The sequence below is a fragment of the Jatropha curcas genome, chromosome 5 (assembly GCF_041381405.1).
Source record: "Jatropha curcas cultivar XTBG-Jc1 chromosome 5, XTBG_Jcur_1.0, whole genome shotgun sequence".
In the NCBI taxonomy this organism is placed as follows: Eukaryota; Viridiplantae; Streptophyta; class Magnoliopsida; order Malpighiales; family Euphorbiaceae; genus Jatropha; species Jatropha curcas.
This window is the reverse complement of record NC_143155.1, coordinates 22110337-22132920: the sequence shown is the minus strand read 5'-3', so window position 1 is coordinate 22132920 and position 22584 is coordinate 22110337. Positions and strand designations below refer to the sequence as shown.

The window sequence follows — 22584 nt, the reverse complement described above, 5'->3', positions numbered from 1 at the left end:
GCATCAGCCATTCGAGCGCGCTAAGACACTCAAAGATTGAGAGATCAGCCATGGCGAAGCCGCGTAAGCCGAAGAATGAGGACGCTAAGCCCGATAATTCCGGAGCTGTAGTCCGTCATCAGAAGCTCTGCCTCTCTATCGACATGGATAAGCGCCAAATTTATGGGTCTGTCTTTTTCCCTCTCCTATACATGCTTTCTTCTAGGTTTAGCTATTATTCTTTATTTTGTTTTTATTTGTAAAATTGGAGCTAATTTATGCCCATTGGCTGTAAATTTTTGTGTTTGAGTTGAATTTATGGTATTTTAGCTTCAAATTCATTTGTCTTTTGGTTTTTGGGGGTTTTCAGTTATACGGAGTTGGAAATTGCTGTCCCAGATATAGGAATTGTGGGTTTACATGCGGAGAATTTAGGTATCGAGAATGTGTTTGTGGATGGTGAGCTTACGGAGTTTGAATACTATCCGCGCCAGCAAGATGGGGTAGAATGCGAAAAGAGATGGAGTTGGGTGTCTTCTCCTAGCTCAGCTGCTGATGCTGCAGGCTCTGCTTATGTTTCGGCGCTCGAGAAAGAACTGGTTCCTAATTTACTCATTAACTGTTGCAAGCCAGCCTTTAGGGCTCCCATTGAACAACAGGATCAAGCGAACTCAGAGAATGGTGAAGCTAAGCAGGTTACTGTCGCTAATCTTATTTAACTCTTTCTATTTTAAAATTTCGGTTCTACTCTAGCTTTTCATATGCTAGTCAAAAATCTCGTTGTACTCTTTCATATTCTAGTCATTATGGAATTTTGGCGAGAAATATGTGATAAAGGGCCGCAACCTGTATGGGGTAACAAATTGTAAGTTGTAACTACGGCGACTAAATCTTATAGGGGCAGATGTGACTATGCTAGTATTTCATCTTTCTACAGAGCATGAAGGCTATTTGAGTCACATTTATCCTTAGAATTTAGAAGGTGAACAGACCAGCCACTCAAATTAAGTAAGCCATTATCTATTTATTTTTGTCTTGCTTCGCTTACAATTATGTCTTAATACAGATCAGTGAGTATAGAGCCACTCTTCAAAATGAGATTTAAGATCAGTAAATCCTTTCTCATTGTTCCCCACTAAGTCATTATATGCCTATTCCTTGCTTGCTTAACTTTTTCTAGGCTGCCACTTCAATGTGCTCACTCTCCCGTAATGTGTCATCCTTTTACCTGACTTAGAATGTTGATATGCTTCATTGAGCATGAGTTTTCATTATGAGGTTTACGCCTTTGTGGTTTCTCATGTAGGCTGATGTTGGATGCAGAATGTGAAATTGGTTCGTATCAACTATTGGGTAGAGAAAGCAGAAACAGGGATTCAATTTAATGAAAATGTGCTGCATACAGATAACCAGATTAGGCGTGCAAGATGTTGGTTCCCTTGTGTGGATGAAGGTTCTCAGCGTTGCTGGTATGAACTGCATGGTTTTGTTATTCTTAGTTAAGAATTTGTAACATTTGTGCCCCATGTCAACTCTATATGTCTATTTATGATGCTACTTTTTCAGTTATGATCTGGAGTTCTCTGTTGCACATCACCTTGTCGCCGTCAGTACTGGCAACTTACTATATCAGGTGAGCTAATGAGGAGACTGTATTCCTGCGTTGTCTGGACTATTGGAATTTCTAGTAATGCTTTAATTAATTGTAATTTTTTTGATTGAATCATATGTTCATATCTTGATATTAATTTAGCTTATGAAGATGTTGATTTTTGTTAGATAAATTAAAAGTAATGTTTTTGGGTAATTGTAGTGGAGTAATATATTCGAATTGTGGCTTTATGTGATGACCAATTAACGAAGGGTATGCTAAAAGTCTTACATATCTTTCATCCTTCTATGATATTAGGATCAAGATTTCAGTGTCATAAGAATGTTGCTCTGCAATGCGAAGAGAAAAAAAATTAAATGCTACACGGGATTTATAAATTACATAACATAAGGTGTTTGTAGAGTCCTTATAAAATGTGCAGTTGAAACATTTACGTGTAAGATCCTTGAGTGCATAAAATTATATAGTTCTCTTGTTCCTTCTAGATGACATTTGGTTCTAAGTTCGCCAGTCCTGTCTTGTAATTGAAGTACCAGAAGACAAGGTCGAACTTATTGAACAAAGCATTAAGATATGGGCTTTTGTTGAGAAAATGCTTGAAGGACATGAGTGATAGATATTATGTATTTAGACTGTTTCCTCTTAGTTATTTTTGTATTATCTTTGTATTATCTGAAGTACCTTTGTAATTATCTTCTGTGTAATTCTCATATAAATATCAATACATAGCCTACCAAAGGTAAGGGTGAAAATTCATTCTAGCAAATTTGTAAGGAGCTTATAGATGATCTCTATTTTCATATTTGGATTTCCAAGCCATATGGTATGTTCTTAGTTACACTACATTTGGGGACTTGGGAACCTTACTCGCAGTTCCAACTTGTTAGATAGCTTACTTTAAAATCCGGGTTCGATTCCCGGTTGGTGCATAATTTGCGGGGATAGCTCAGTTGGGAGAGCGTCAGACTGAAGATCTGAAGGTCGCGTGTTCAATTCACGCTCACCGCACGCATCTTCGGGATCGAGACTCTGTTGAGTTGATTAAATTGGGAGCTTGGTTCACAATTTCCCTGTTTATTGAAGTGATAATAGTTATGTTAATCGTGGAATAAATGTGGGGCAAGAAAAACTCAGATTGTGAACCTGGCCAGTACTTAGTACTCTTTTATATTTCAGAAAATTTTTATTTGAGTTTAATTAAACTTGTGAATATATAACTTGTAATCCATTGAATGTTGTTAGTAAATCTTAACAAGAGGCGTGAAAAAAGGGAATCCTTACCAGGAATATCCGAACTATATCAAGATGATTTTGCTTCACAGAAAGTTTTTGTGAGTTGAAGATTATACGTTCCTGGAGCTGAGGTTTACTAGAACTTATTGACATGCTAAAGTGATGCTTCTTGCAACATTAGAAAGAGTCCCTTTAGATTGGAAACCTTTTACGGGCATAATTTTTTGGCTTGGGAAGCTTTGTGAGGAAAAATATTTTAACAATTGACAAGCTGATATGATGAGGAAACAAAATGAATATAGATTGATTGATATTTCTTGCAGGGATGAAGAGAAACTATTGAATCATACACTTATTCATTGAGAATGGGTGAGAATTTTCTTGTGATACATGTAAGATGTAATCTTGGGATCAATTGACTCTATGCAGATAACATAGAGATGGGAGATGTAGAGCTAAATGCAAAGCAATATGGAATGTCATTCAAGCGGCTATTTTGCAAATAAATAGGCTAGGAAAACACTTTCAATCCAGTGAAAATAAGCTTAAATTTTTAAGGGTGATATTTCTGTTGTAAATATTGGGCATGGCCTTTTTTGTTTGCTTAACTCCTCTCTTCCTCTTTGCTCTTGTGGAGGTACTAAAAGTGTATGCTTCCTGTGTGCTTATGATACTGTCCTTGAGTCTTCCTTTTATCGAGAGAGAGAGAGAGATTTTATTTTTGGGGGGTTGGGGGCAGGATCCTGCGAACTCATGATGCTGTCCTTGGGAGTCTTTTTTATGAATTGAATCTTCCTTTCATTAAGAGGAAAGGAGGAGGATTTTTTTTTTTTTTTTTTTTTTTTTTTTTTTTTTTTTTTTGTGGGTTGAGGGGTCAAAGGATAGATTTCTTTGAAACTGAAGGGCAAGTGGTTGCCTATCTCAATCTGTTAAGCATGCATCAAGCCAACTAGAGGGAGAAAACTCTTCATGACTTTGATTTCAGTAACTTTCACAAGAAATCTGTTAACCATGAAGGGCAAGTGTTACCCTGTCCTCATCTGCTGACCCTGCAGCAAGTCAAATAGAGGGAGAAAACTCTTCAAGACTTTGATTCATTAACCTTCACAAGAAATTTGTGTTGCTTTGCACAATACCATGTATGAGGAAAGGGATTATCTCTAAGTTGTTCCCTTGAGCTTCCAAGAATCATTATAACATTATTTACATTTGTTGGAATGATGGCTTTACTTGTTGGGTTTGCTATGTACACTCATATTAATTTTAATCTCTGTATGTTAAATAGTTGCAACACAATACTGTTTATTTTTGGACTTTAAATTATTTATAAAACAAAAGTTAGAGAAAGAAAATTACCAGTGGGGCATGTATATAAACATCATAGGCTCCTTTGTGTAGGTATTGCAAAGTTTAATCAATTCAATGCATTTGGCTGCTTAATTTTTGAAGTTTCTCTTATGAGCAAGGAATTTAATATTCTGAGAAGATTCAACTTCTAAGAATAGAATGGCGGAACTGAAGACTAAGGTTGAACTCAAATTTCCAATGTTTAGATAAGGCGCCAATAATTGTTTTTTGTTATTCTAGAATCTGCCGTTTTGTTGATGTGTTATTCTAGAATATGCCATTTTGTTGATGAGGGGACAACGTAATCTGGTTTTGGTGGATCGTCATGGATTAACATGCTTATTGAAGCAATGAGAATTCTGAGAGGAAATTGCAAAGCAAAGTCTTAAATGTGACCTTGATGCATCAGGTTAGAGTTCGAACTAGGAATACAAGCAGATTAATTGTAGCTGCAATTAGTGTATGAATCAAGAATCATTTTTAATTATAGCTGCAATTAGTTTATGAACCAAGAATCATTTGCTAGTGGATATGTGGTATGGATGGTAACATATCAATCTCTTGGAGAGTCGGTCAATTACATCCATGATAAAAGCAAGTCCAGAATTTGATTGATACTTTAAAAGTGTTTTAATATCAGTGAAAACTAAATCTGCATCTCAGGAAGTATGTAATTGCATAGACAAGGAGCTACTTTTCAAGGAATTAAATTAAATTATGTATTTTTATTTTCAAATTAATTTCATTAGTTAATAGATTTTGAATTCGTTAAAAACTTTAATTGGTGTATGGTATGTTGTCTTTAATGAAATACTATCCACTCATATTTTGCTTTACAATTTTAATTATTCTCAGTGTTCTTTAAATATATATTTATTTCTCAAGTTTTCACAAGGACATAGAGAGCAGTTAATGATCACAATTTTTTATTAATGATTCATTATTTATATTACTATTATATTAATAGTTGTTAGTATTCTATGCTAATTTATAATCTTTAGTTTCCACGTGTGATTGGCTAACGGTTAAAAAATACTTTATTTTCTGATTAATTAATTTTTTAGTTTTCTTAGTACTTTCTTTATGTTTGTTTTTTCTTTTTTTTTTTTTTTTTAAATTCTACTATCATAATTAAATTTTGGATTTTGATCTCTGTGTACGTATACTGGAGAATTTTTGAGTCCAGTGGGAAAGGAAATGTTATTAACTAGGATGGACAAGGGAATTGAGTGTCCCACATTGTGAGATCCCATTCCCTCTCATAAGGGAATCAAATAGAATTCCGCTATATAGAATAGGGAGAGTATTTTTATCCAATTTCCAAGGCCTTTTAATTTGAACCATATTGCCTTTGAAGTAGGTTAATCTGAGTTGATATGAACTTATATGGAAAAGGCTTAGGAGTAATAGTTTTATGCATTTGATTTCCAGTTCTACAAAAAGATGACGATGAATATTAATAATCTGTTATATTTTTGCTTTATCTCTTACTTGCTGTGTTGCATGTGTGAAGCTTATTCTGACTGCTCTTTTAATTTTAAAAGGCTTGGGTAAATCTGGAATTGTCTTTTTAGCAGTCTGAGGAGGCATACATCTGTCTGGAATCTTTAGAAATTTTTGTTAGTTTAGAATGGAGAATCATCAGTGGCAGGGAAGATGTCAAAATTGTTGGGAAGTGCTTTTGTGGTTTTTGGGAGAGAAATGCATGTATGTTCAAAATTTAAATTATGGCCTTCTGTTTGTTTTTCCAGAATCTTTGCAGACTTGCTTTTTTAAAGTGTAGAGAATTTTGAAGGGCACTGCTTATAGGCTTGTACACTATGTCTCTATTTTTTGCCTTTTGGTTCTAACAAAATTCCTTTTTCTGGTGCAAAAAACATCTGGACATTATTTTTTCAGGTTAAGAGGCTTAAATTTAAATTTTTTATTGTGGTAAATTTAATGGCTTTTTTATTGTGGTAAATTTAAGGTCTCTGTGGGCCACCCAGAGAGAATGCAATTTGAGGGCTTTTTAGAATGCATAAAGTCCATTGCACATATGCAGGTGGAATTGGATGTGCACTCCTCATTTGTGGTAATAGGAAACTTCTTTAGATTATTTTGCTTTTATAAATTTTGTATTAGTGGTCTTTATAGAGAGCTTTTTAAATTGTTTACTTGCAAAACCTTCTCACTACTTGTTATTAATTTGACTCCACTTACAAAAATAAGATCTAATTCTAGAAAGGCTGCATCATGTACGAGGTCCGTATTCATGAATTGTAACAGAGTGATGCAGATGAGAGGCAAGAGTCAAGCGTTATATGATATTAAGCAAGTGAGAGGAAAGGTTGAGGATTCATATTCGATAAGTTATGTACTGGAATATTATTTGGGGGCTTCAAGTAATCAGGCTTGGTTGTTTTAGTTGAAATATTAGATGATATCTCTACACTTGGTTTTAAGTTAAGTATTGGAATTAGCAATTACTTCAAATTTGAGGAACTAGTGGCATACAAAATTATGTTTCAGCAAAGTATAATAGATAATTAAGATCTCATTTCTCGGATATTCCCCTCTATTTGTCCAGGAATCTGGTTAGCAGTTGTAGCATTGATATTTTTGGGGTGTAATTTTGATTGTTGACATTCTTCAGGGGGATGAAGGATTTATCCTTTAGCAGCAGATATTACATGTTTGGGAATTTAGACGAATTGGTGCAGTTCATTCTTCTGTGGTTTTTCTTGGTTTAAAACATTTGTGGTGATTAATTTTACTAAAGTCTGTTGGACAGCAGCTGAACCCATTCAGCATCAATTGTTGACTTGCATGGTCTAACTGATTGTAAAATGATGGGAAAAGGGTCTTGAATTTAATCCTTCTTACCATATTTTTAGATTGTATGGAGGGATAGGAAATGTAGAGTGCTTGAGGAATTGTGTCTGATGATATTCAAAAATCAAGGGTTCATCCACCGAGCTTTTTGGTTTAATGACTTGACATTTTTTGCGTATTCAAGTTACTCTAGCCTTTTATTGTAAGTAGCTGACATTCTTTGTAGTATGAAAATGTAAAATAGTAATCTGGGGCGTCACTGTTTTTGTCTTGTGAATGTTCTTTTTTATTTGAATTCGTACCCCTTTAAGTGCTACAGATTTTTTAGTCTCCCCCTTTAAGTGCTACAGATTTTTTGACCCTGTGGCCCCTGAAATTCACCTTTCCTGTATTTGCGCCCCTTAGAACTGATTCACTTTTCGATCTGTGAAGTATGAGATTATTACAAAAAAATTGAAATTTAGGGGGCCAAAAGGTTAAAAGTGAATTTTAGGGGGCTACAAAGTTTCCAAAGTTCAGAGGTCACAAAATTTCTTTATAAAAGTTCATGGGTTAAATAATGTGCTCGGCCAGTAGCAAAAATGGTATGGTGCAAACTCATGGGAAACATGTTGCAAGCTAACATCGTTTATATATGCAAAATTGTAGAAATGCACCACGTCGGATAAGGGAGATATTCACCTGTACTCACAAAGTGTTGAGCTTTTCTGCAAGGGCTTTTAATCTCTATTTGGTAGAGTACGAACGTAAGAAGTGTAAATAGCCTCCCTCACAGATACGCTTTTTAGTCCCAAATGAAAATTTACTTTGCGTGTGAGTGCTTATTTATTTGGTATTATTTTTCTAATTGCTTGTTTAGTTAATTTAAACAATTGATTATCTAAATATTTTATCACAAGCCTTCTCGTTGCTTCTTAATGGTGAACTTGTGTAATTGAGTGTATTTTTAGTCTGTGCTATGTCTCCTAAAGGTTGGAATTTTGAATTATAGAGAATGGCTATGACTAACATCTTCATCTTCCACACGAGGCTTGCCAATGTACAGATAAATAGAGAGGCATTTTTTTTCGGAATTTGTATTTTGTCATGGCTACGATCGTGAACATTTTTGGATACATATAAGTTTGTGGTGTTGTCTGTTTCATATATTAGTTCCATATGTTAGACTTTTAGTATTCATTGATTTTAACAATGTGCACATCATTAATTGCAGGTTTTGAGCAAGGATGATCCTCCTCATAAAACTTATGTCTACAGATTAGATGTTCCAGTAACTGCTCAATGGATATCATTAGTGGTTGCACCATTTGAGATCCTTCCTGATCCTCATGTTGGTTTCATATCACACATGTGCTTGCCAGCTAATCTAGCAAAGCTTCAGAATACTGTGGAATTTTTTCACAATGCATTCAAGTTTGTTGTCTTTGTTATTCTACTTTTTGTTTAATTTTTCATCTTTTACTACCACCGGGAGTTAAAACATGAACTTATTATGCTATTTCTTGACTATGCAATGTATTTTCAACAGCCATTATGAAGAATACCTTGATGCAAAATTTCCTTTTGGATCGTATACGCAAGTGTTCTTAGCTCCTGAGATGGTGTTATCCTCATGTAGTTTGGGAGCTTCCATTAGCATTTTTAGTTCTCAAGTTTTATATGACAACAGGGTTATTGATCAGGTTCATTCTTTTATCAAAGTTGCATTATCAATCTTTATTTGCAATTATTGCAGTATGCTGACTCATGAATATTTATTGTAACAGGCCATAGACACGAGCATCAAACTAGCTTTTGCACTTGCGAAACAGTGGTTTGGAATTTATATAGTTCCTGAGGAACCCAATGACGGTAAGCTGGCAGAACATGATACTCTGTGCTGCTTATGGGACGTAGATTGTTAATATAATATGAGGAATATAATGATTAAATCATTACACTAATGTAGTTCCTTAATGCTTATGTTTCAGAATGGCTTCTGGATGGGCTTGCTGGTTTTCTGACGGATTTGTTTATCAAGAAATTTTTAGGAAATAATGAAGCACGTTACAGGAGATACAAGGTTAGAACATATTAACTGCTTAAATTTTAGTTAATTATTTAAATGCAAGCAAGAGAGATCTTGCATCTGTGGGCAAAAGAGGTCTCTGCATGTGTGACTTTACTATCATTGCTACAATTATTATGATTCAATTGATGCCAGTTTCTTGCAAGGAAGTTGTTCTTTTAACCCTCTCCTGTTGTTTGAGATATCTCTTTGATGCCTCTTTCTTTTAGTTTTTGCTGTCATTATCTCCATTTGTTTGGGGTAGCATGGGTTGGTTGTTGATAGATATCTGCTTGCAGCTTTAATAACACAGTGCCCCTTATGTGGGTTTAAATATGCTTATGATAGATCGAGTCAGGTTGGCACTATCTGGTTCTTTGGTTTACAGTTGGAATGGTTTACCCATGCTACATGATTCCACTTTTAAATTTTGTTCTTTTAGAAGTTGATGAATTGAGGATGCACTTGATCTTGTTCCGTGGAAATGTTCCAGACAACAGAAAGTGCTGTGGCGGATGTTATGGCAGATTAACTTAAAATAAGCTGAATGCTTACACTGGCCCAGTTATCCTGGCAACCAGAAACACATTAAACTTCTTTTTTAACTGCTACAGGAAACCTTTTTTTTATTGATAATAAATGCAGAAGTTATTCTTATTAGTTGATTAGTTCCAAGATTTCCTTGATTCCATTGCATCCATTTCCTCTTATGATGAGGGCTTTTGGCAATTAAGGAACACGTTATATTTTCATCGTGAATTGTAGCCAGTAACTACCACCAGATGAAATATGGCTAACAGTTCAGTCAAATCTTGTTTAACTTGCAATCAACTCATATTTAAGTTTATGCTTGTGTATGTGTTCAGACTTTAGACTTGAGCCAAAGCATTCTATTTTAGTAATTTTGGATAAAGTTGCTTTAACTTCTTAAGTTGTATTCCCTGCCCAAATGTACAGTTGCCTGAAGATGGGTGGCAAATTCTTGGTGGTAAAGTTGTTTCTTGTGATGCATAATTTAGTTGATATGGATTCTTAGAAATTTTCTTTTTCTGACAGAAGAAAATTCATTATTAAGTAATAACTTATGGAAGAGCACAGGGCAATTACAAATATTTTTTAAGAACTTGACCTAAATCATTGATACTCCAACTTAGGTAGAGAACACAAGAACAAATATGAAGACAATCACATAGTTCCTTGACCAAAATGTATTGGTGTTTAACAGTTAGCAATTAGCTACACGGAATTGGTTAAAATGAATACCTTGGTGTAAACTTCAAAAGCTAATGGAACAAAATATATCAGTCCTTCTTTCTCTTGTTGATGGAATAAGAAAAGTTTCCTATTGTACAAAATTGATTACTTTTGGGACCATTGTAGGAATGTATCATTTGATGTTCTATAATGTATTCTCACCCATCATGATTTTGTAAAATTGTCAGGACAATACAGCTGTGTGTTTTTGGAATTTCTGCAGCAAGACCTACTTGTAGATCTTTTAATCAGATGGTTGAATTCTTAACTGTAGCTAAGTAGAGTTTTTTTAATTGCTTTTCCTGGTTGGATGCAATTTTTGAAAGGATCTTTATGGAGTTTGTGGATCTTTTTGAGTCAAGATTTTGTTTCTTTTCCCTCATTCAGGTTGCTGTCTTGTAACTTGCAAATGAGTTGTGCCATTTGTTGATCTTTGTTCTCTCTCTCTCTCTCTCTCTCTCTCATTATTATTATTCATTTTTTAATATAAATGATCATTGTGTATGAGTTAAACTCTATCCCTTATATTGAATGCTCTATATAATGTCGAAGGGCTGTGCTTTAACTATAGGATGGACTGGCTAGGACTTGTAGGTAGATGTTTATCAATTGGTAGTCCTTTTTCATTGCATCGTCATTCTCATTACTTCTCAGCTTATGTTAATTTTAATCTTTTTTTTTTAATCATCTGTTCTCTTTTGTGTTCTTTTTAATTTGAAACGTGATTACCAGGGTTCTGAGAACCCTGAATTTAGGGTTCACTGAACCGGTGGGTTCAACCACCTTCAATACGGTTTTAAACGGATTTTTGTATATAATATTAAATACAATTGAAAATATAGGTTACAAAAAAAAAACTTTGATATCAAATAAAAAACAATCTAAAGTTTGGCTTTTGCAAAAAGAATAAAAAAGATCAGTAAATAATTTTAAGCAAAAAGAAGTTTAATGCTAAACAAAAAAAAAAAAAATTAATTACCATAAAATATAATATTGTTTTTTACATTTGGCTTTAAAGTTGGGCAATTTAGTTGTTTTGATTAACAAATTAAGACTTTGGGCTTAGAAATAAAGAGGACTGAAAACTAAAAAATCAGTGGGCCCAACTTTTAAGATGCTCAGATTTTAGAGAGGCCCATATTTTAGAAAACCCAAGAATGTGAATTGAATTGTGCTAGTTACCAGTCTGGTTCACCGGTTTTTACCCAGTTTTCATCTGGTTTATACTGGTTTTTAAACCGGTTGAACCGTCCGGTCTGGTCAGGTTTTCTGATCAATGCTGATTACAATTCTTGTTGTCTGGCAAAAGATAAAACTGCAAGGAGATGATAGTATTTCTAAGTTTAAAAATTCTGGATAAATTTCTTTTCTGTTTTACATGCTTGTTGCTAGCATTCCAAGGTGCAAAATCAATGTTATGTTGTGGAATTGCAGGCTAATTGTGCTGTTTGCAAAGCAGATGATAGTGGTGCTACAACTTTAAGCTCCTCTGCTTCTTGTAAGGATTTATATGGAACCAATTGCATTGGTATATATGGGAAAATACGGTCTTGGAAGTCTGTGAGTTCATTTCTGAATCTGTTTTCAAAATGTAGTTTTCTTTTGCATTCACTCTGAACTCACACATCGGTTTTGGAAAAGGTGGCAATTCTGCAAATGTTGGAAAAGCAAATGGGGCCAGAATCCTTTCGCAAAGTAAGGGTCTAGTATGTTGAAATGGGTCTAGTATGTTGAAATTGTACACTTAGAATTTTGATGGATGAAAAAATTGTAACATTTTATGTGGCTTTAGCTGGTTATTTTATGGGTGGCTCGAGCTGGGGTTGATAGTTTGACTGTTTCATCATATTTGTTAGGATATACCTTCTTTTTGGGGGGAAAAAGCAATTTGGAGTTGCATAATAGTGGTTGTTTATGGGCTGTGGAATTTAGATGTCTTCCTTACTCATATCTATATGCATAATATTTTTGTCTGTTTAATTGTAGATTTTGCAGAAAGTTGTCTTGCGGGCTCAAGATACAATCCCTGTGAGATCTCTTAGTACAAAGGAGGTGATTACGTTCTATCTTATATCTGAATCATCTATCAACATGTCTTCTGTCTTCTGCTACTTTGGCTTTTTATTTAATTCCAACTTTGCATATTGTGGTTTTGTTTTATTAGTAAGCATTATAACTACAATGCGTGCGTTGGTCGATTTTCTATTTGGTCATTTTACATCTTTCTCTTCATTCATGGTTTTTTCTTAAACACATGGAGGTTGCTTAGTTACTTATCTATGTATTTTTTCATAACTGTGAGATGTAGTTTCGGCATTTTGCTACTAAGGTTGGAAATCTTGAGCGTCCGTTCTTGAAAGAATTTTTTCCTCGGTGGGTTGGGTCATGCGGGTGTCCAATGTTGAGGTATTAGTTGAGTTACATATGTTACTTCTACGTTTTACCTTTTTTGATTTCTGTTGGTTTATGTGCCTCTTTTATTTTTCAATTTTAAGGATGGGGTTCTCATATAACAAAAAGAAAAATATGATTGAACTGGCGGCTCTAAGAGAGTGTACAGCTGCTCCTGATGCTAGTGCATCAGTTCTTAACCCTGATTCTGATAATCGAGATGGTGATATTGGATGGCCTGGGATGATGAGTATCAGGGTTTATGAACTTGACGGTATGTATGACCACCCTATTCTTCCCTTGGCTGGAGAAATGTGGCAGCTTCTGGAAATACAGTGCCATTCAAAGCTTGCTGCTAGACGCTTCCAAAAGCCTAAAAAGGGTTCTAAACCTGATGGCTCTGATGAAAATGCTGATGTTGTACCTGCAACAGATATGCGCTCCAGGTACATTGCCAATTTGATGTGTTGTTTATCATTCTTGAATATTGGCTCATATTTTCTAGGGTAGATTACCCAAAAAAAAAAAAAAAAAAAAAAAAAAAAAACTGATGTTAACTTGAATTAACACTTGCATCTTTGCTTTTCTAAAATTGAAGTAAAGGGAACTTATGAACTTAGTCTATTGAAATAAATAGTATTTATGCACTTAGTCCATACATTACATTTTTAGTTCCTCATCTTTGAAGTGAAATAACTTCCTATTTTCTCACACATTATAGGTTAAACAACAATTTAGTGACTCACCTTTAAACGCGTTGGAGGTTAAAAAGTTGTTTCATTTGTAGATTAAAGGATTGAAATAAAATGCCGTTGATAGTAAAGGCTTAGAGACTACCCTATATAATACAAGTGTTCAAGTGTGTTTTCTGCTAAATATCAGGAGGCTCTTCTTATTTTACTGTATTTTCTGTAGTGTTTGACCTTTTTTCATTTTGCAGTTTGGAATCTCCCTTGTTATGGATTAGAGCTGATCCAGAAATGGAATACCTCGCTGAAATTCACTTTAATCAGCCTGTACAGATGTGGGTAAGACATTCTGGCCCTTTTTGTAAAACTCTTCTGTCTTTCTCCATGATTGACATTCTAGTTTAATTGATTGTGGGTTCTTTTTACTAGAAAACTTTGAAGCATTTTGTGATATTAAAATTTGTATTTAAGTAATTGGTATTAATGACATATTAGCATTAAGGCCTTTTCTGGATGGTTGAAAGTGAGAGGAAAGAAAATGGAGAAAATATATTTGGCCATAATATTGACTAGATACACTGAGGAATAAAATTATTCGACAAAATGTAAAATCCAAATGCATTTTCCACCCACTTTTTTTTCTCAAAAAGAAGCCCAAGGATTTGCTTGAGTCTTCATACAACTGGTCATTGGAATAAACTTTCTTCCTGAGTCTTGGGTGTTTTTATATGTTCTCAATTGGAATGAACTTGAAATGGTTGACATGGTAGGTTTCCATGTAATAATATCAGATAAAAGAATCATGCAGTGTTGTTAAAGTCCCAAGGTGCAAAGGGTTCTGGAGCCTGAGGCATAAGGTGTGTGCGTGATGGGCATGAGGTGCATGTTCACAAACATATATCTGTTTCCTGGTTGAATAATAATGTGTAAAATAGAAAAATAGATTATTGCTTGAGAATGGAGAATATGCGCCATTTGCTTCATCTTGGAGGATAAAGATAATGCGTCTACTGAGTGCTTTTTTATGTGAAATTTTGTTGTAATTGTTGTATTAGGAAAGTTTGAAAGGATTTCAGTAAGGAATCTACTTCTAAAATATGAACTGACAGATTGTTTAGGAAAATTTAAATGTTACCTTGTTTCAAATATGGATTATGGAATGTTCTACTTTCAAAATCCTATATAGATAGTTTGACACAGGGCAAAACATCCAAAAGATTTTCAGGGGCACCTAAGCGCAGGGCTGTGCCTGAGGGCCTGAAGGGCATAGGTGTGCATGCCAAGTTTGCGCCTCACCTGGCTATGGTTCAGGCGAGGCGGCTCTGCCTAGTTTCTCCTTCAGCCTATGCACCTAACTAGGTGTTCCTTTAACACCGCTGAATGAGTGCATATAGGATAGTTGATATGGTTAGACATGTTCAGAATAGATAGGTAGGTGCAATGGTCTGGAAAATTAAGCATATCCAAGTAAAAATTAACAAGACAAGAGATTGTCCAAGGATGAAAATGTGCAAAGTGGTTGGAAAGGAATTAGCATTTCCATTTGTTTTTGGAATATTACCCCTTAAACTGAATATGATGAAGGAAAAAGAGACCTGTGGTCAACATAACTAGTGTGAGGCTTTGTTGAGTTCAACTTGTATTAGACACTGGAAATGAATGTCCCTAAACAGTAACTGCCAGATTGGATCTTTTTCCTGTTTCCTTTTTTAATCTTTTTGCTGTTAAATAATACATATGGTGCTAAAAAGTTTTGGTACGTATTACTACGTTATAGATGTATGAACCTCTTACCAAACCTCAAACATTAGTTATATCAGTGATCACTTGTTTTGGAAATTTAATTGTGATGAAAAGATTGGATTGCTTCAAGCGTGAAGTCATTTTTCCCATTCTGCATCCAAACTCAAGAGCTTATCTTTAATTACACAAGTTAGGATGTGAATTTTATCTGTTTTCTTGTTTTAATCTTTCTACATTTTTTTTTTTTTTGGCCTCATATGAGTTTCTGCTGACAGACTTTGTAAATTGACCTTGTTCATCAGATCAATCAGCTGGAGAAGGATGAGGATGTTGTGGCTCAGGCACAAGCAATTGCAGCACTAGAAGCATTACCACAGCTGCCATTTTCTGTTGTAACTGCCCTGAATAGTTTCCTCATCGACTCCAAGGTTTTTCATGCTTGCAATGGAATGGTTGCCTGTGATTCCTGTGTTGATTGGTGTCTTATCTGAATTTGCTATGTTTTGGCCAGGCCTTCTGGAGAGTTCGGATTGAGGCGGCTTTTGCATTGGCTAATACAGCATCCGAGGTATTGTAATAATGTTATTGTGAGCTAAACTCTTCCTCCCCCTCTCCCCCCTACTCCAAAACATCTGACATGGCGTTTGCAAGGACCTCTCTCTTTCTCCATGTGTGTGTGTGTGTGTGTGTGTGTGTGGGAGGTTGTAGGGCCCATACTGTACTGACTTTGACTTTACCCCTGGAACATCAGTTATTTGATGTGGAAATCCTATGTGGCAGTGGTGTGCCACATATGCTCTAGGTGGTGGGGTCTGTCATCCCAACAACTCTACTCAATCTACTCAAATTCCTTATTTGCATCTCCACCAGAAAGTAAAAGTTTTGGATGGACATCTAATAAACCATACAATAGTATAATGATTTATGGTCTAAATTGGTAATATTAAACAATTAGATATAATTATAAAATAAAGTGGAAGTTTGGATTTTTTTCTTTTTGTCTTGGGTCTATCAGACTTGAGATTATAAAATTCTAAACTTTCACATATAACATGCTCAAGTATTCTGCATGCATCATACTTATGACGAGAATCATTTGAAACTCTGCCAAAGAAGCAGTGCTGGGAAGTTTCTCCAATTCATTTGATTCTATTGAAGAATGAAGCATTATGAACAGATAACTTTACTATTCTTTTAAAATAGTGCACTAGGGTAACTAGCTGACCAGCTGTGGCTTTTCATCTCCACCACAAACCATTGATGCAACCACATTTTGAATCATAGGTTTTTTCCTTTTCCTTATTTTTCCTTCATGGTTTCCTTTTTTATTGCACTGTTTTTAAAGTCAACCACATTCAAGGTGGTGGAATCTCTAATCTCCTAATTAGAACAATGTTTTACGATATGCTAATGGCCACTAGATTGTTTCTCCTGAAAAGATCCATGTTAAACTGCATTTAGACTTTTGGACTCAATGATTTACATTTAAGTGTATTATTCTTTTTTTTTTTTTTTTTTTTTCTGTTGTCTGACAGGAAACTGATTGGTCTGGTTTACTTCACTTGGTAAAATTTTACAAAAGTCAAAGGTTTGATGCAACAATTGGACTCCCCAAGTGAGATTCTTTGCTCCTTTGGTCTGACTCATGGAGGGTTACGCATATAAGATACATGAATTTGTTTTATGTTGATATCGCAGGCCAAATGACTTTCATGATTTTCCAGAGTACTTTGTTCTTGAGGTAATGCGATGAGGTAGGGTGTGTAATTAGTCCGTGTGTGGTGCAATTCTTAGTTCATATAACTATAAGATATTTTGTTACTTCTTTTGAACCTTGCTAGATTACTTATTTATCATTTACTGAAACAATCTTTTGTTGCCACTAGGGTGAACAGGTTGTGGATTTTCTGGGACCCTGCTCGTGTAAAATAGTTTCTAGGTTTTCTTGCCATAAATATGCTGATGGAATTACTTTATGTATTTGCTTTGTGTAATTCATATCCTTCAAAGAACTAGACCAAGATGTCCTCTGCTAGCAGAATGAGTAAAGCCTAGAGGATACTTGTATCAATAACAATACTAGAAAAAAATGGGTCCTTTAGTCTGCTGATTACTACCACTATATGTTTTGTGTTGACTTGTTGAACATCGGGTAAATATCTAGGCTGGGGGTTTTCGTTAAGGGGGTTTTCGTTAAATTTTTTCTGTTTAAGAAAGTCAACTCGGATAGCATTAAATTCTTGGAACTGGAATTGGTGATGAAGATTCTTATTTACAAGCATATGCCTATCATTTTCTTAAAATATAGTATGATGCTTCTGCTTTTGAGAATCCTTCTCCAATTGGACCAGCTACAGTTCTTATTACAAACTGTTTCTAAAGCTGAAATCTTTTGTATGAGTTATTGCTTGATGAAAGTAAATTTAAAAATGAGAGAGTTAGCCTGTAGTAGCTGTGGTATTACAGAAGTGTACTGGTTCTTATGGAAGGTCAAAGGAGTGAAAACTGCAGTTCATGACTAGTTAGTGATGTATAATTTTTCCCCTTTTTTTTTTTTTTTTCGCTTTTCAGGTGTTGATGCCTGGTTTGGGGCTCTTAATACTAGATGTTGGGATGTGATTCGTCTTGCTAGATGTTGAACTAAGACCTTATTATTGTTATTGATGTTATATTTTCTATGTAAAGGCTTATGAATTCCTTATTTCTTTCGTTAATTTAGGCCATTCCTCAAGCTGTGGCAATGGTTAGAGCTGCAGACAAAAAGAGCCCGAGGGAAGCTATTGAATTTGTTTTGCAACTTTTAAAGGTTGTTTCTTTCCCCATTCCTTCAAAGTTATGATATGGGATAGATTCTTTGGTGATTTTCCTTTGCTTTTACAATATGTGGTGGATCTAAGAATACATGGTATTTTCCAACTTAACTAAGTCTTAAACCCAATTTGGTCAGTTTCAGCTGGATAGAATCATTTTCTCTGCCCCATCTGGATTAAGACTACAATTTCGGAAAGATCCAGATTAAGGTTACATTTCAGAAAGATATAGTGTCACTATTTCTCAACCTTTTGATGTGCTTAACCTTCAACGCTTGTGAATTCGTTGGTCCAAGATGCATATGCCTAAACTATCTCAATCTCCCTTCTCTCAACTTCTCTTCAATAAGTGCCACTTCCAACCTCATGCAAGTGCAAGCATAGAATGAAATAAGTGACTGTTTCTGGATTTATGCAATTGGACTTGCTCATCATACCAAAGAAATACTTTCTTAGGAAATGTTAGGTACTCTTGCCGCCCTTAGATGAATATTAGAGAAGCAAAATCCTTCAGTTCATTCTCATCCAGTTCATTTTTGTGTTTCCTATCGTTCGTCTTTGCATTTTATTTTACCATGCTAATTTTGTGTAGTGTCTTTACCATGTTTGTTGATCAAATACTCAGAATCATGTTGCAGTTCAATTCATTCATCCTGCTTTAAAATTAGGACTGACATCCTCCTTACTTCCACCATTTCTTTGTATAATAGAGCCTTTTGAGATTTGTACTTTGTGAGATCACTACACCTCATCTATGGATATAAGATTTTCTACTACTGATTAATGCAGCATGGCAAATAAAAGTTGCAAGAAGGTTAATGATGCAATCCCTACAAATTGGTGGCATTTGATTTCAAAGAATTCTTTTGGAGAACCTTTGGACTTGTGTGCATGTATTACAAAATTAATCCCCACATGGTGACACTGCTCCTAAGAATAAACTACTTCTCCTTGTCTCATTATTCTTGGATGTGGCCTTTCGCAAGCCTTTATAAATATGTGTCAGATGACAAGTGTTGTGGCTACAGTTCAGATCTGGAAAAAAAGGATGTTCTACAGAGCATTATCGTCAATGCTTGAAAAGTTATTATATTTGGCAATGAGAGGATAGTGAGTGGAGTGGAACAGTGACAAGTGGAAATGAAATTTTTTTAAAAATGAAACAAAAAAAAAAAAAAATGGGAGAATTGGGTTAAACTATTTGCAGGTAATCTGCATATCTTCTGTTTCAATCTGTCCAACCAGGATCACAGGGTGAGAAAGTAGGTGGAGTGGAACAGTGGCACTCGCCAAACCAGCACATAGTCTGTTTGTATATAGAGAAGCTTCTGAACTTGTGGTTGAATGTTACTCTGTAGAGTTCAAGAATTCACATTAACACCCAGTAATACCCTAATCATCATTATATTGTTTGTTTACAGGGTAAACTGACAAACATGCTTGCACATGATGCATTTTCTGTATTGATTAGTTGTGTCTGCATTGAATTCCTCATCAGATAGTTTATTCAATTTTTTGGCTGTAGGAAAATGGACGATATACTCACTCTCATAGCTGCATTTTGTTGATTATGTTGTGTATCAAAATTTGCATTAAATTCATTATCAAAATAGTGTGTATGAAAACCGAACATTCTCTCTCTTTCTCTCTCTCTCTATCTATCTCTGTATCTATATGCGTCGCTTGTGTGTTCAATATGCTTAGTGGCTAACACAATCTTTTGGCTTGGTTCTGGTGTTTTGCAGTATAATGATAATACTGGAAATCCTTATTCTGATGTGTTCTGGCTTGCTGCATTGGTCCAGTCTGTGGGTCAACTTGAATTTGGGCAACAGGTTTGTGAACATTTTCCCTATCTTTTAATTGTTGATGATTGATAGTGAATCTCAAATTTTCTTGTTGGCTTAACCCTGTTTTAATCTATTTCTGTTCTTAATTCTTCTTGGCTGTTTTTTATGTTCAATCATTTTTAATTTTCTATTTTTGCTGTCCTTCATATTCTCAACTTGGAAAGAAATTGTTTTCATTTTTGTGGGTATTGCCTACTTAGAATTATTATCTTCATCCTGTTCCCCCACATTCCCCTCTCTTTCGTACACACAGACACAAGAAAGACATTATTGCATGATACTGCTAGACAAGAAATTTGTACATCTTGTTTGTCCAACTTTCTTGCTAAAATCCAATCCCGTAGTTGGACTGATTATTCTTTCCTCAACGATGGTGTTAATGATGTCTAGATTGATGTTAAATGAGGGTGTAAATATATTTCCCCCAATTATGAATCCACAAGGTTCTGATGTCTTACCCTAAATTGCTTCTTTAACCTGTTTGCAGAGTGTGATGCTTTTATCATCCCTTCTCAAGCGCATCGATAGGCTTTTGCAATTTGACAGGTACATGGAACTTCTGATTTGTTGGATATAATGAAATTTTATAAGAAGTATTACTGACCGACTTGGCAATTTACCAGGCTGATGCCTAGCGACAATGGGATCTTGACAATCAGCTGCATCCGTACTTTGGTACAGATCGCATCAAAGCTTTCTGGATCTGTTCATCTTGTAAGTGGTTTTACTTATTCTGTTGGCTAATAGGCTGCTTTTCAACATGTTACGCATTCTTATCTAGCGTACCTTATTTCCTGCAGGATCACGTTTTTGAACTTATAAAACCTTTTCGAAATTTTAAAACAATATGGCAAATTCGAATTGAATCAAGCAGAGCACTCCTTGATCTGGAATTTCACTGCCGGGGCATTGATGCAGCATTGTCTTTGTTCATCATATATTTGAAGGAGGAACCAAGCCTAAGAGGTTCTGCACTGTTTCTTCTCGTTGAGCTGCTTTTCATTTTTCACTTGTTTACTTGAGCTTTTAGATTTTTAATATCTCAAATCTTGTGCTTTACTTCATGTGTTACTTCTTTTACATTCCTTGGTTTGCAGGGCAGGCAAAACTTGCTGCGCATGCTATGCGGTTATGCCAGATACGAGATGGATCTAATTCGAAGGATGTCATCAAGAACGCAACTCTTCTGGCTTTGCTTGGTGTGCTTGAGTGCCACGTGGCGTTCAATAACATATATCTTAGGCACTACTTGTTCTGCATCTTACAAATCCTTGCAGGAAGGTAGGTTTGCTTCTTCCTCATGTGACCAGATATTTTCATTGTAGGGTGATTATGTGCCACGCTGTTTGTTTTTTCCCAACTGGTTCAACTTGCTTGAATGGGCTGGGACTGACAAAAGCCAAATAATTTGGGTGGGCCACGGCTCTCTGAATATGGGCGTATACTTGTATACATGCTTGCATGAAAATGCTGACTTGATGCTTTGCCTTTTCAGGATGCCAACACTTTATGGGGTTCCCAGAGATAAAACATCATGTCTTGGTAATACTGAAACATTGGGTGAGCCGAGGAACATTTTTGCAACACTTGTTCTGGAGCCAAAGACTCTAGATCCTCCTGTGGTCATTTCAAAATCTGATCAGGATAATATCGCTATTCCAGAGGCTCCCAAGGAAGCAGACACCATCTCCAGTAATCACCTACAAAAGATGGATTTGGTAATTACAGAAAACATGAAGGAACCTGGTATGATCTCCAATAATCATGACCAGAAGATGGATTTGACCGTTCCTGAACCTTTAAAAGAAGCAGATACAATCTCTAACAATCAAGAGCGTAAGATGCCAGTTGTCAAGATTAGAGTAAAAAAATCTGCTGCTTCTAGTAGAGCAGATGAGGCTGATAATCAAACTGTTGAAAGATCTCAAGGTGCGCATCGTGAAATTGATCGTGGGGCCAGCAGTTCTGTTTCTGTGGATGCACCCCCTAGGAATTCCACTGAGGCAGTGAGTGCAAACAATCAAAACGTTGAGGAAGTCAATTCATGTCTTGACCATGGGTCTCGGATGACTGCTAGCATTGGCAGTGCGAAAGTTGCAAGTGATGGGGACAATTATGGGAAGGAACTTCAGTGCACTGCTGATTCGAGCAAAGTTTTTGTGCTCTCTCGGCCAGAGGATCCACCATCACCTAGTGTCATGCAAGATAATAATGTGGATACTGGGGCACAAAAATATGCTAGTCTTCAAAACCTTTCAGTTGGAAGATTAGATTGTGATGGTGGTTCATCAGGAGCTTTGGTATCTCCTCACTGCAGGAAAGAAAAGGACAAGAAAAAAGACAAGGAAAAGAAACGGAAACGGGAAGATCATAAAGGGCACAAGGATGATCCTGAGTACCTGGAAAGGAAGCGGTTGAAGAAAGAGAAAAAACGGAGGGAAAAGGAAATGGCAAAGTTGCTTGGTGATGAGGCAAATGCTTCTTCAATGGGAGGACTTGTTAAAATACAGGAACCCAGCAGCATTAAATTGGCAACTGTTCAAGTGAAGCCAAGCGAATCCAGTGGTTCCAAAATGGCGAACCCCAATGTGGAAACAAAACCTGAGCCATCTGAAGGTAACTCTGCTCCTAGATTTCGAATTAAAATTAAGAATAGGACGCTGAATAAATCCTAATGTACGCAGTTAGCTCTTTTCAATTATGGAAATTGATGGGATCAAATTTTCTATGAATTTTTGGCTTGTATATTTCCAACAAGTGTAGTACAACTTTGCCAATGTGAGGAATAGCTTTCAAGATCTAAGGTTTTGTTGAA

The 22584-nt window shown here is 35.6% G+C and overlaps 1 protein-coding gene and 1 non-coding gene across 3 annotated transcripts; both read left to right on the top strand.

Moving 5' to 3' along the window:
- TAF2 (TBP-associated factor 2) lies at positions 1–22584 on the top strand. 2 transcript variants are annotated; one of them, XM_012237566.4, is made up of 25 exons: positions 1–166; positions 350–674; positions 1303–1448; positions 1546–1612; positions 8199–8398; positions 8514–8667; positions 8752–8836; positions 8956–9047; positions 11721–11846; positions 11928–11981; positions 12273–12338; positions 12595–12692; positions 12782–13123; positions 13618–13705; positions 15412–15537; positions 15621–15677; positions 16645–16724; positions 16808–16850; positions 17829–17915; positions 19665–19754; positions 20257–20315; positions 20393–20483; positions 20570–20735; positions 20867–21050; positions 21265–22584. In XM_012237566.4, the coding sequence occupies exons 1-25, from the start codon at positions 51–53 to the stop codon at positions 22442–22444; spliced, it is 4122 nt and encodes a 1373-aa protein (XP_012092956.1). In that variant the 5' UTR covers positions 1–50; the 3' UTR covers positions 22445–22584. The 2 variants fall into 2 exon arrangements, with proteins under 2 accessions (XP_012092956.1, XP_012092957.1); XM_012237567.4 differs by lacking the exon at positions 1–166 and having other exon boundaries at positions 535–674; positions 1286–1448.
- On the top strand, positions 2527–2599 carry TRNAF-GAA (transfer RNA phenylalanine (anticodon GAA)). Its single transcript has one exon. It is a non-coding gene; the product is annotated as a tRNA-Phe (tRNA).

What these genes read in the sequence shown, in the direction of transcription:
- TAF2 (XM_012237566.4), top strand. Translation starts at nt 51, where the DNA reads ATGGCGAAGCCGCGTAAGCCGAAGAATGAGGACGCTAAGCCCGATAAT. An exon ending in TGCGGGTGTCCAATGTTGAG is followed by an intron (nt 12,693 to 12,781) that starts GTATTAGTTGAG and finishes TTCAATTTTAAG; the next exon opens with GATGGGGTTCTCATATAACA. An exon ending in TGGCTAATACAGCATCCGAG is followed by an intron (nt 15,678 to 16,644) that starts GTATTGTAATAA and finishes GTTGTCTGACAG; the next exon opens with GAAACTGATTGGTCTGGTTT.